This window comes from Camelina sativa, chromosome 15 (assembly GCF_030686135.1).
Source record: "Camelina sativa cultivar CO46 ecotype springtype chromosome 15, ASM3068613v1".
NCBI classification, from domain to species: Eukaryota; Viridiplantae; Streptophyta; class Magnoliopsida; order Brassicales; family Brassicaceae; genus Camelina; species Camelina sativa.
The window spans coordinates 2,470,947-2,482,254 of record NC_141894.1 but is presented as its reverse complement, the minus strand read 5'-3'; the positions used below and the strand labels follow the sequence as shown (position 1 = coordinate 2,482,254).

General features: G+C 36.3%; 3 protein-coding genes across 5 annotated transcripts; 1 reads left to right on the top strand and 2 right to left on the bottom strand.

Annotated features, from left to right (window-relative positions):
• The first annotated feature begins 331 nt into the window (after positions 1-331).
• LOC104744783 (BTB/POZ and MATH domain-containing protein 2-like) lies at positions 332-3,102 on the top strand. 2 transcript variants are annotated; one of them, XR_015582431.1, is made up of 5 exons: positions 487-1,294; positions 1,430-1,778; positions 1,934-2,003; positions 2,293-2,569; positions 2,673-3,102. XR_015582431.1 is itself a non-coding variant. In XM_019237316.2 (4 exons), exons 1-4 carry the CDS (start codon positions 882-884, stop codon positions 2,852-2,854), a joined length of 1,221 nt encoding a protein of 406 aa, XP_019092861.1. In that variant the 5' UTR covers positions 332-881; the 3' UTR covers positions 2,855-3,102. The 2 variants fall into 2 exon arrangements, 1 of the variants encoding a protein (XP_019092861.1); XM_019237316.2 differs by lacking the exon at positions 1,934-2,003 and having other exon boundaries at positions 332-1,294.
• Positions 3,103-3,150: 48 nt separating this feature from the next.
• LOC104744782 (uncharacterized protein At5g19025-like) lies at positions 3,151-6,172 on the bottom strand. 2 transcript variants are annotated; one of them, XM_019237318.2, is made up of 3 exons: positions 5,351-5,992; positions 5,194-5,256; positions 3,768-3,937 (listed from the first exon to the last, which is right to left on the bottom strand). In XM_019237318.2, exons 1-3 carry the CDS (start codon positions 5,880-5,882, stop codon positions 3,915-3,917), a joined length of 618 nt encoding a protein of 205 aa, XP_019092863.2. In that variant the 5' UTR covers positions 5,883-5,992; the 3' UTR covers positions 3,768-3,914. The 2 variants fall into 2 exon arrangements, with proteins under 2 accessions (XP_010464185.2, XP_019092863.2); XM_010465883.3 differs by having other exon boundaries at positions 3,151-3,937; positions 5,194-6,172.
• A 2,225-nt stretch (positions 6,173-8,397) lies between these two features.
• LOC104744781 (uncharacterized) lies at positions 8,398-11,073 on the bottom strand. Its single transcript, XM_010465882.2, has 5 exons — positions 10,711-11,073; positions 9,912-10,148; positions 9,543-9,654; positions 9,014-9,426; positions 8,398-8,895 (listed from the first exon to the last, which is right to left on the bottom strand). The coding sequence occupies exons 1-5, from the start codon at positions 10,886-10,888 to the stop codon at positions 8,606-8,608; spliced, it is 1,230 nt and encodes a 409-aa protein (XP_010464184.2). The 5' UTR covers positions 10,889-11,073; the 3' UTR covers positions 8,398-8,605.
• Positions 11,074-11,308: the final 235 nt, after the last annotated feature.

Genomic DNA, 11,308 nt, shown 5'->3' with positions numbered 1-11,308 from the left:
TTATATTAAATTATCTTATTACATAGTCATATTGTAGTTGAAAATTTATAGATTTTTTTTTCATTATAAATATTTATATTATTATCTAAACTGACTAAACAAGTAGTTCTAAAAAAATTTAAAATTTTCTAATCACTCGTTTAAGTTTAACAGCAGTTTTGCTTTCAAATTAAAGTGTTTTTGTTGACAAACGTGGTTCCCAATTTTGTAATCTAATTTCATCTTCTTCTTCTTTTTTGTTTTTTTGTCAAAAAGTATATACATTTTGTTGTTCAACTGTCAAAGTAATTTAAATATCGTTTTTTCATATCTTAACACGAAAATATAATTTGAGTAAATTTCAGATAAGTTTTTTTTGTTTCCATATATGCAAAAATTCCAAACACAACAATAGGATGTTCTAATTTAATTTTCTCCCTAAACTAAAATTAAAAATTAAAAAATTAAAAATTTCGACGTTATATTCGCAACCAACCAAGTTGTTGTGTTAAAAAGTTAAACCGATCAATCAATCAAGTGGTTCCTCCTCCTCTCTCTATCGCATCTCTCTCTCTCTCTCTCTTTCTCTTTCCTCTCGTTTGTGGCCAACGTCGTCGTCGTCGTCGTCTTCACGATCCACGACGATTCATCTCCTCAGTTCCGGCGATTCTCCTTCTCTCTTCTGATTCCGCTCAATCCCCCCCATTTACTTTTCTCAAATCGCCGTGGTTGTCCCTGTGATTCGAGATTCTGATTTCGCCTCTCAATCTCGGGAAAAAAAGGTCCAACCTTTTTCTGAAATTCGAAGTCTTTAGCCGCGGGAAGATACTTATTCCGTGTGAGAAGATCGAAGAAACAATTAGTTTCGTGGTTTCTTGAGATCTCTCGTTCTTTTTGTTTTGATGGACACTATTAGGGTTTCCACGGAGGTTCCTGGATCTTCGAAATCGACCTCACAGTCTCTCTCCGAGTCGACCTCTCTCACGGAAACCATCAATGGCTCCCACGAATTCAAGATCAGCGGCTACTCTTTGGTCAAAGGGATGGGTATTGGCAAATACGTTGCCTCCGATACGTTCATGGTCGGTGGATACTCTTGGGCTATCTATTTCTACCCAGATGGAAAGAGTCCTGAGGATAACTCTGTCTACGTGTCTCTCTTCATTGCCTTAGCGAGCGAAGGTGCTGATGTTAGGGCTTTGTTTGAGCTTACCCTCGTTGATCAGAGCGGTAATGAAAGGCACAAGGTTCATAGCCATTTCGGTAGAACTCTCGAAAGCGGACCGTATACTCTTAAATATCGAGGAAGTATGTGGTAAGTGATCCCTTTCTGGAATAAAGTTTCTATTTTTTGAAGTGATTTCAGGAAATGCTATGGCTTTAGTATCTGCATGAGTTTAGATTGGGGTTTCTTGAATGTTTAAATCTATTGATGATTGCTTTAATGTAGGGGATACAAACGGTTTTTCAAGAGGTCTCTTTTGGAGTCATCTGACTATCTGAAGGACAATGGTCTCTTGGTTCGGTGTTGTGTTGGAGTGGTGAAGTCACGCACAGAAGGACCAAGGAGTTACAACATCCATGTGCCGGTTTCTGACTTGGGTCAGCAGTTTGGGAAGCTTTTGGAAAGTGAGAAAGGAGCTGATGTTACTTTCGACGTTGACGGAGAGACATTTCCTGCTCATAAACTAGTTCTTGCAGCTCGTTCTCCAGTATTCAGGGCACAGCTTTTTGGTCCGTTGAGAAGTGAAAATACCAAATGTATTACCATAGAAGACATAGAAGCACCAATCTTCAAGGTCCTCCCTTTAATGTTGTAGTAGAGTTTTAAATCTGTTAGGTTTACTTTTTGAGGCTGTTAGTTTCAGTATCAGGTGTTATAAGTCCTTATAGGAAGTGGTAGTTTTCTTGATTCCTTGCCTTTTCTCGGGTGAGTGATTATGGTGTGATACAGGATATTCTATTTACGAGACCTTCTCCTGGGGTGCTGCTTCTGTTCTCTAATATTACTCACCCGGGATAAGGTTTAATCTTTCTACTTCTTTTCCTGGTTGCATGAATCTCTGTTTGCTTACAAATAGCTGCATTGTCTCCTTTTCTCGTATGTGGTAAATAATTTTTTATAGGTGATCATGTTAAAATGCCAAGTATGAACCTTTTTATGCTTTGTAGCTCGAGTTTTGTTTTGTTAAGATTGTTCTTTAGTGTATGTGCGAGTTTCAGATCCTAACTCTTGTAAATTGAAGGTTGAAGTGTATGCTGATACATATTCTCTTTTACTTTTGTTTGATTTTGCTCTTTTGGTTGTTGCAGATGTTGCTCCATTTTATCTACTGGGACGAGTTGCCTGATATGCAAGACTTAATAGGAACAGACTTGAAATGGGCATCGACTCTTGTCGCTCAGCATTTGCTTGCTGCTGCAGACCGTTATGCGCTTGAGCGGCTTAGAACAATATGTGAGTCAAAACTCTGTGAAGGAATCAGCATACATACGGTTGCAACCACCTTGGCTCTTGCAGAGCAGCATCATTGTTTCCAGCTGAAAGCCGCCTGCCTTAAATTCATAGCTTTGCCAGAGAACTTGAAAGGTATAAAAGATCATTTCTTTTTGCTTAAGTATCTTTGAAACCTCATACCGTCCTTGACTCCTTGTATTAAAATATAGTCTGTAATGTTTTGTAAATTCTTTAGCTGTGATGGAAACGGATGGGTTTGATTATCTGAAGGAAAGTTGTCCATCCTTACTAAGTGAGCTATTGGAGTATGTGGCTAGACTGAGTGAGCACTCTTTAACATCATCGGGGAATCGGAAGGAGTTATTTGCTGATGGTTGTGATGTCAATGGAAGACGGGTGAAGCAACGGTTACATTAAGTAACTAACCGAGAGAGAGAAAAATAGAACTCACTTTGGGAGCCTGAGTTGATGATGGTGACTCGTGGCAAACAGAATTGTAGAAGAGTAAAGATTTGTGCATTTGTCATTGTAAAAGGATTAGCGGGTGTTCTGTGTTGTTCAGCTAGTAGAGTGAAAATGTTGCTTTTTTCTTCCTTTTTTTTTGTTTACTGAGGATTTTATAACCAAAACCGCTTCTCTCAAGGAAATATTTCATTTACTGATAATTCTTGACCTGCCAAAAATAATCACAGGGAACTGCTGTTCTAGATATCTGATGCAAAAAAGGTTATAAAGTTTATTCATTTGAGTAATAGACAAGCTTATCCTATGTCCATGGGACTTGAAACAAAACAGAGTTTTAAAGAGCCACAAAGGGACATAAACCGAATTAGAAGGAAAAAAATCCAAGTTTTAGACCAAACTAATTAGGTTATCTTCAGATACAGATCATCTAAATACTCTTGACTCTTGAGATATCAGAAGAAGAATCTCTTGTCACGTGAGCCAGTGAACTTGAAATCCAGTTAAGAAATCAAAGATAAATCCCTCGAACTGCATATACCAGTTATTCAAGCTTACAATTTCGGAATCTATATTCCAGAATCCAAGTAAACTGAACAGAATGGAGATACACATTAGAGCAGTTCCAACGCCAAAGATATCAACTTTCTGGACGGAAAAGCTAACCCTCATCGAGATTTCATAGACTTGCAATGAAATCAGGAGATGAGAAGCAAGAAACAAAAGCAAACACGACACAGAGATAAATTCATCCCCTAAAATATGTGTAGGAGGAAGTGCAACGAGTGCTTCTGCCTTTTTTTGCTTGGTAAGTAATGGAGTTCAATAAAAGTTAAGTATTCAAGTTGTAATATTGGGACATTTCTAAGGTAAAAGAAATAAGAAATCCGCAAACGAAGCTGTCCGGATATTTCTAGTTTCCAAGATGAACTATGCAAACATTAAATGTGATAAATCTATAATGATAGATTGAAGGGTTCCTATCGACCTGATCAGCGATGATCTACCCCTCCCTTTAAAGCCAAGTTTGCTTGCGATCTGCAGAAGATAAAGGCATAAACTGAATCAGGATTCTAAGAGAAGAAATAAAATGACTCATGAACAATATGTTAACCCAAAAAACTTTAATTTGAGTATATGAATGAATGAGAGATGTAGTCGGATAAACAAAATAAACAAGTCTGACAAGAGCACGCACCACAAACAAAAAATCACAAAATCTACTGATGTATAACCAATCAACGACCCTAGTCATAGTAGAAGTGTAGATAATATTACAAGTTACATACAAAGCAACAAAAAGAAGGCAATCATCTACTCGAGGTTGTTGCCAATTGGCTACTTAGAACCATGTATTCTGATTTATAAAAGCATGTATTTTTATCGAGCAAATCTCCAATTTTAAGATGTTGTGGTGCTACGTTTAAAACAAGGGAGCCAGATATGACCATTGAAAATCATGTCCAAGTCCCAGCATATCAAAGTCGAATAGTTTTGTTAAGAATCATTAGCTGTTATATATATGAAATTCAGATTCTCGACAAAAAGAGATTGGAAAGCAAAGGACTAACATTTGCAGCAAAAATGGAGTTTCCCATTGATATTTGATAAGCACAATCAACTAGACAAAGGCTGCTATCTGTTGACTCTTAGACTTTATTATGCCGTGGAACAACCATTTCGAACAACATGAGACAAGGCAATCCCTTCAATGTAGTCTTAATCTTACAAGGAACCTTATTTTCTAATCAGAAGAAGCTAAGGCAGAAGAATCATAATTCATGACCAAATTCCCACATTTATTCATATCTGACTTGCCAGTACTTTTTTTTGCTTAAATTTAAATCTACTAACACTGAACACTCGACATTTCTTCATATAGACCACCAAATGTTCCCTATTCAAATCTCAATTATATGATTCAAATCTGATCCAATTGGCAGCAGTTCTAATCAGCACAACTACGAATATTATTTTATAAACTACTCTTTTTACCAAGAGACTCACAATTCATTCATCATAACCAATGAATCACAGAGAGGAAAGCACACTGTTATCAATCAAAAGCAAAGAACCATTGAAACATATGATCTCTTGAGAGTGGCAATGGAGATCACATCATTCACTGGTATACTCATCGAAACATATGATCAAACAACTCATTCATAGCTAATGCTACCCAAACAGACCAGAGAACTGGCGAAAGCAAGTTCATTTCAGGCAAAACTTAACAATCAAATGAAAATGGAAATCGAAATTGGCAAAATTGAGAAGGAAGAAAGGGTTTGACTAACTTTTTATGACGACGACCTCGCTTAGGTCCCCAACCTTGAAGCTTAGCAACAGGGCAACCACATCTAGATCGGAAAAGCAAAACAGCACGTCCATTAGGAGGAGCCATCCTTCTAAGCTCAGCTCTCAAACACTCGTAATCAGGATTGCTCTCACTACCTCCTTTCCAAGGCAACCTATCAATCTCCTTACTACCTCCTCCTCCAGATTTAACACATTCCTCCGTCTGCAATTGCAAATCAAACTCCATCGCCTTCTTCAACCCTTTACACTTTGGATTCCTACACTTCCTCGATCTCGGTCCACAACAAAGGTCGAGAAACGCAATCGAAGCGGCGAAGAAGACGGCGAAGGCGAAGAAGTAAGAAGCCGGAGGGATCGGAGAGAGATCATCTTCTTCATCGTCGGAGAAGATTAAGGATGAGAGGGGAGGGAAGTGTGAGGAGAGGAGAGAGAATGAGTGGAAGAGGTAAGAGAAGTAAGAAGAGAGGAGGAAAGCGCCGGAGAAGAGGACGAGGATTAGGATTAGGAGGTCGAGAGTCGCGGAAGGAGAGTGCTTGCAGAGGTGGAGAGATGAAGAGGAAGAGGATGAGGAGCTGTGATTAGCGGCGGATCTAGAGGCGGAGGAGGAAGGGGGCATGCTATTGGTGGTGTGATGATCTTCGTCGGAGAGAAGGAGGAGATGGAGCATGTTAGGGAGGGACGACGACGACGACGGTGGTGGTGATCCCCTCCTTTACATATAATTTAACTCTTCATTTGTGTATCTATACATTTTTTTATTTTAAGGGAAAAAAGCTATAAAAAAATTAATAAAAATTTAAACTGTAATTGTGATAGATAGAAAGAGAGAGATTTCTCATAACTGAAAATGTATAAATAATGAAATAAAATAATTAATTAGATATTAAAATTGAATTTTAAATCTGTAGATATTTATATCTAAGAAATACAGTTATATATCTTATGAGATAAGAGATTATTTATGAAATATGATTGGTGAACACGTTTAAATAAGACGGTTATAAAGTTTTGAGCCGTTGGAAAAAGGCGGTAAAAAACGGTTAAAGATAATGGATAGAAAAAATGATACAGTAAAATAGAGTGATTGAGTATTTTGCTTGATCGGTAGCATTATAGCGATTGAATAATAGATAATTTGGTAAATTATGAAAAGATAAAATATAGAAGAAAATATAATATTTTATAAATACTGTAATTGTGAGAGAGACAGAGATTTCTCATAACTGAAAATGTATAAATACTGAAATAATATAATTAATGAGATAATTAAAGTTGAATTTTAAATCTGTATACATTTATATTTGAAAAAATATATATTCTATATCTTACATATTATGATAAGAGATCATTTATTATGAAGAATAATATGATTGACTCTACATCTATGTGTATAATAAGTCAACATATTAAAGATAAGAGATTGTGTTACTGATTATTATTATTATTATTATTATTATTATTATTATTATTTTTTTTTTGTGTTACTGATTATTATATGATGATTTTTATGAAATAAATGACTTTTGTTTATACAAAAAATAGTATGTTTTTCTATCGAATGTTGATATATAATATACACCATAGATAGTGTATACATAAAACTATTTTGTATGTTTTCAAATAATAAATATGGTGTATATATATATAATATATATATCAGCATATTGTTTAGGGTAGAAAATTTTAGTTACATTTATCTATGATAAATTATTATTTGAATCATTCAAAATAATTTACTAACTACTAAGTAAATTTAAAAATCCAAATTTATTGTAAGAGTAAAAAACATACATAGATACTAGTAAAAATGTGGTTTGTCTTTTGAGTTCTTTCATATACCAATGAGTAATGACCAAAATATATACTTTTTAGTTGTGTAATAAATTTGGTTCAGGATACTAGTCTACTAGAGACTAGAGAGAGTGGTCAGAACTAAACCATATAACATTGAAACATGGTTCGCATTCTTTGTATGAGAATGCGTAAAGAGTAGAGTTCGTACTTCGTAGCTAGCTAAAACCAATTTAGCTCCTCACTACGGCGAAATCGTTTTCATGAGACACATACCAAAATGATAGAATTATGTCTACTATGGATGGTAGAGCTAAATTAGCTAAACGATGTTGTTGTAGTTATTTTGAAATATAGAAAATTTATGGAAAATACAATAACTAGATACACACGACACGAAATTAACAATAATGGATTCAATTAATTTTCAGATTTACAGTTGGTTTTACTAATTTTCCTAATATTCACGGTATTTTAGATTTCAGCAAATCACACGTAACATGTCAGGTCAGGTCATGTCTTTGTTTGGACAACTAGCCGTTTAATTAGTCATGTCATGTCTTCGTTGATTGGCTTTTTGCTTTCAATTTTTCAAGAATGACAAATGAGTTTTTAGCTTTTACAAGGTTGGTCTAACTCACACGTAATAATTAATATGCTCTTCGTATGTGGTAATGGGAAAATGATCAAACGTGTGTAAATCTAAGAGCAAACTAAAATTTGGTAAGGTAGGTAAATCTAAGAGCAAACATGTGAAAATGAACAACATAATTTTACAAACTAACCATTGTCATATGATTATAATTTTTTTGTTAAGATAGGTAAATATAAGAGCAAATTAGATTTGGAACTTTTTGAGTATAATGTGTAAAACTGTAAAGCATTGCCCAAAAGCGAAGGATATGAATAGATTGCTATAAGCCATACAATTAAAGACGAATAAAAAACATGGTTTGTCGGATTAACTTGAATGATTTTGTCCTTATGGATTATTCCAAGGAGAAGGCACAAGGAAGAATCAAGAATAATATAACCAAGGCTATTAAGATTGCTAATTCTAATAGCAATGATGACAAAAATGGAACAAAGCTACTCAATGTCTAGGGGTTTTAGTTTATTTGAATGATGGATTAGATCAATTTTAAACAATGAACCATTCATTATGAACTATATGATTGGATTCTTACTGAACTTTTCCTGTCAAATTCAAGTAGAGTATTTCCGTAGTTCAAATTTAGTTTATCTTTCGTTCATAGTAAGGTTTCAAAACGCTGAATCCCCAACTCGACTCGAGAGTTCTCTACAGAGCCTATCTTACTCTCTTGGCTATTTCCACCATCGCCAACAACTTGCAACCAGAAATTTAGATAATCATATGATGTAGTAACCAGTCATAGAAACAACACATCGATTCAAACAACATCCAAGGTCTTTTAATTTAGATTTCAATTACACGTCCAGCACGTAACATTAGCTACTTCCATTACCATTACTATTACCAAACGTACCCACTTTTAAGTGACTACATACATAAACATATACATAACATTCACCAGATTGGATTGGACTATATATACATGTTACCCTCGGTATGCCCCTTTAGTAGAACTCGCGATCCGGAAGGATGAGCGGTGCAATGAGTGTCCAGATGTACAGTGCGGCCGTGACCCAACCGGTGCATATCTTGACCCACACCGAGGTCCATCCCACATCGATCAGAGATGCACTCTCTGATGAATCGGTCCATCCGGAGAGAAGCATTGCAGCGTACATGCTCGCAAGCGCAAATATTATATGGAAGAAGGAGTATGAGTAGCTCACAGGCCGCGCCTCGGCTTCACTACCCTTCTTCCCGTCCTCGGGGTCCTCTAACAATGCCTCTTTCCCACCTGCAAATAACGTTTCCAGCAAAACAGAAGAAACAAAAAGCCGAGTCTAGTTCAGAATTACTATTTACAAAACCGAAAAACTTTATGTCCAAGCATATTGAAGAGTTTGGTGAAGTACCTGATCTGGGAGAAGACGGTGGTGAGAGAAATGTGGTGGAAGAGCCAGCTCGGAGGGCAGAGTATAGAACTGAGAGAACCGTAGTGAGCATTCCAAGGATGAGAGTACTTGCGTTCACTGCCTTGGATTTGTTAAGTCCATTGCACACATAGTCATGAGGTTCGCTACAGAGACCCGTGTAACAGACATAAGCACAGTAAACTGATATAACTGATGCTGGTAAAAGACTGCCATTCACCGCAGGATGTAAAGCAATAATAGCAAAAACAAAGGCCAGGATCATCGGCATGACGATGAAGAAAACATTTAGTCCACAATCATGACCAGATGGATTGAACCAGATGAACAGTATTCCTGAGAAGGCATATGTTGCTATGTAACACACAATTGATATAACAAGCAGAGCGATATACCTGCATAAAGAACCCCATTAGTCAGAAGATTATCATTACAATAAAACGCCAAAAACAGAATCATGGCAAAAAACACAGGACAAATGCATAGAATTTAGAAAAGATGTCGAGCATACCATTTTTTCTCATCCTTTTCGACCCATGAATCATTCCAGTTATGTGTAGCATCTAACAACAAGACCACTTGAACCAACAGAAACGCTCCAGCACCAAATTTTGATAAAGTTCCTGAAAGAATGTGCACACGATGAATTCAGTTCGCATACAACTTTTAAATTCAGCAACTTATTTTTCGTACTTGCAAGTACACCAGCACATAATATATATAATCACACAAATTGTCCGTATTCAAGCTCATCAACTAAAACCTGATGAGATAACACCAACCGATTTTGCAGACCAGTAAAAATTCTAATAACATAAAATATAACGTGATGAGATATAGCACCACAAGTAGAAAATCATGAGGAGCACAGCAAACTTACCATAGATTGAGACGATAACATTTGGAACAAAAAACATGAGGGCAACAAGCAAAAACCAGACAATCATCTTCAAACCCCATCCACCATGGTGCCATGAGTCACGCCTATCGTTCTGGTCCTTCACACCAATCATGATTAAAGCATATATCGCAAAGAAGAGGAAATTCCCAAAGCTCACACGAAGAACAGCTTGCTGCTGATACCATTCTTTGGTAAATGAATCGGAAGTGTTAATCCCTGTTTGTTTAAGCAAAAACCAAAACAGAGATTTTGTATCAATAGAGGTGATGATGATTCCTCAAAACTCTAACTAAGATCAAACAGGTATAACATGAAGCATAAGCAGACCCAATTCAAACACATCCATCATCACAGATTGAGATAAAAACGATCACGGTTTCAAAGGAACAAACTTTACACTGACCCAATAGATTCATACTTATAAACACTATGTCTCATCATGTCTCAGTATTCAATTCAATTGACAAGATCAGAGAGAATCCAATTTCGAAACTGATGGTTCCAAGTTCCAACTACAATCATTAAAGCTAATAACACACACTAAAGAAGACTTAAGTGCTTATAGTTGTCAAAGAAAAAAAAAAAACAAAATAGAGCCGAGTAATGCAATGCAATGCTCATCTGAATAGAGCCGAGTAATGTGAAGAAGTCAGTAAACTAAAAGACAGTGAAATTATGGTCGTTCAAGCAATGAAGTGTGTTTTGGGAAAGATACCTCCTTTTTTGTGTATTCAGGGGAGTATGAAAGAAAAAAGAAATGGATGAGAGAGAAGCGTACAAGGGAGTTTCTCAAGGAGGGGAGCACCAGTCTCGCGAAGAATCCAGGAGACGACAAGAGAAGCACCGAAGAGACCACAATAAGCGATCCTCGCTGATTTCCTCGTAATCCCCGACGCCACCGACGTACACAACCCACATGTCGCCGACGCACAGCACGAAGCTAAGCAACACGCCATCTAGTTTCCGATTTGATAAATTTTGAGAGAAAATTTAATTTTTGTGTTTTGACTTCTTCCCAAATAATCTCCTCTTCTTCTGTTGTTTCTCGTGTGTGTTTTCGTTGTTGTTCTATGGAGCAAAGAGATATCAAACTTTCGAGAAATTACAAAATCTATACCTAACAAATGAAAGTTATCAATTTAACCCATTTTGTTTAAGTTTCATTATATATACTATAGTTTGTTTAATTCTAAGGAGCTACTATTACAGGCCCATTAAGGAGCTAAGACAGGCCTAATTTGGCCCTAATATTAAGTTAGTAAGAAAGATCGAGACCGGTACTAGTTTGGCCCAATATTACTCGGTTCAATCAACATCAATTTACACCTAAAGAAAATGAAAGATTTTCAGATAATGTGTGCTTCTTTATCTTAGGA

What these genes read in the sequence shown, in the direction of transcription:
- LOC104744782 (XM_010465883.3), bottom strand. Translation starts at nt 5,882, where the DNA reads ATGCTCCATCTCCTCCTTCTCTCCGACGAAGATCATCACACCACCAAT. An exon ending in CGAGGTCGTCGTCATAAAAA is followed by an intron (nt 3,938 to 5,193) that starts GTTAGTCAAACC and finishes TATCTTCTGCAG; the next exon opens with ATCGCAAGCAAACTTGGCTT.
- LOC104744781 (XM_010465882.2), bottom strand. Translation starts at nt 10,888, where the DNA reads ATGGCGTGTTGCTTAGCTTCGTGCTGTGCGTCGGCGACATGTGGGTTG. An exon ending in CCTCCTTGAGAAACTCCCTT is followed by an intron (nt 10,149 to 10,710) that starts GTACGCTTCTCT and finishes TTAAACAAACAG; the next exon opens with GGATTAACACTTCCGATTCA. An exon ending in TGTTATCGTCTCAATCTATG is followed by an intron (nt 9,655 to 9,911) that starts GTAAGTTTGCTG and finishes ACATTCTTTCAG; the next exon opens with GAACTTTATCAAAATTTGGT.
- LOC104744783 (XM_019237316.2), top strand. Translation starts at nt 882, where the DNA reads ATGGACACTATTAGGGTTTCCACGGAGGTTCCTGGATCTTCGAAATCG. An exon ending in TAGAAGCACCAATCTTCAAG is followed by an intron (nt 1,779 to 2,292) that starts GTCCTCCCTTTA and finishes TGGTTGTTGCAG; the next exon opens with ATGTTGCTCCATTTTATCTA. An exon ending in TTTGCCAGAGAACTTGAAAG is followed by an intron (nt 2,570 to 2,672) that starts GTATAAAAGATC and finishes TAAATTCTTTAG; the next exon opens with CTGTGATGGAAACGGATGGG.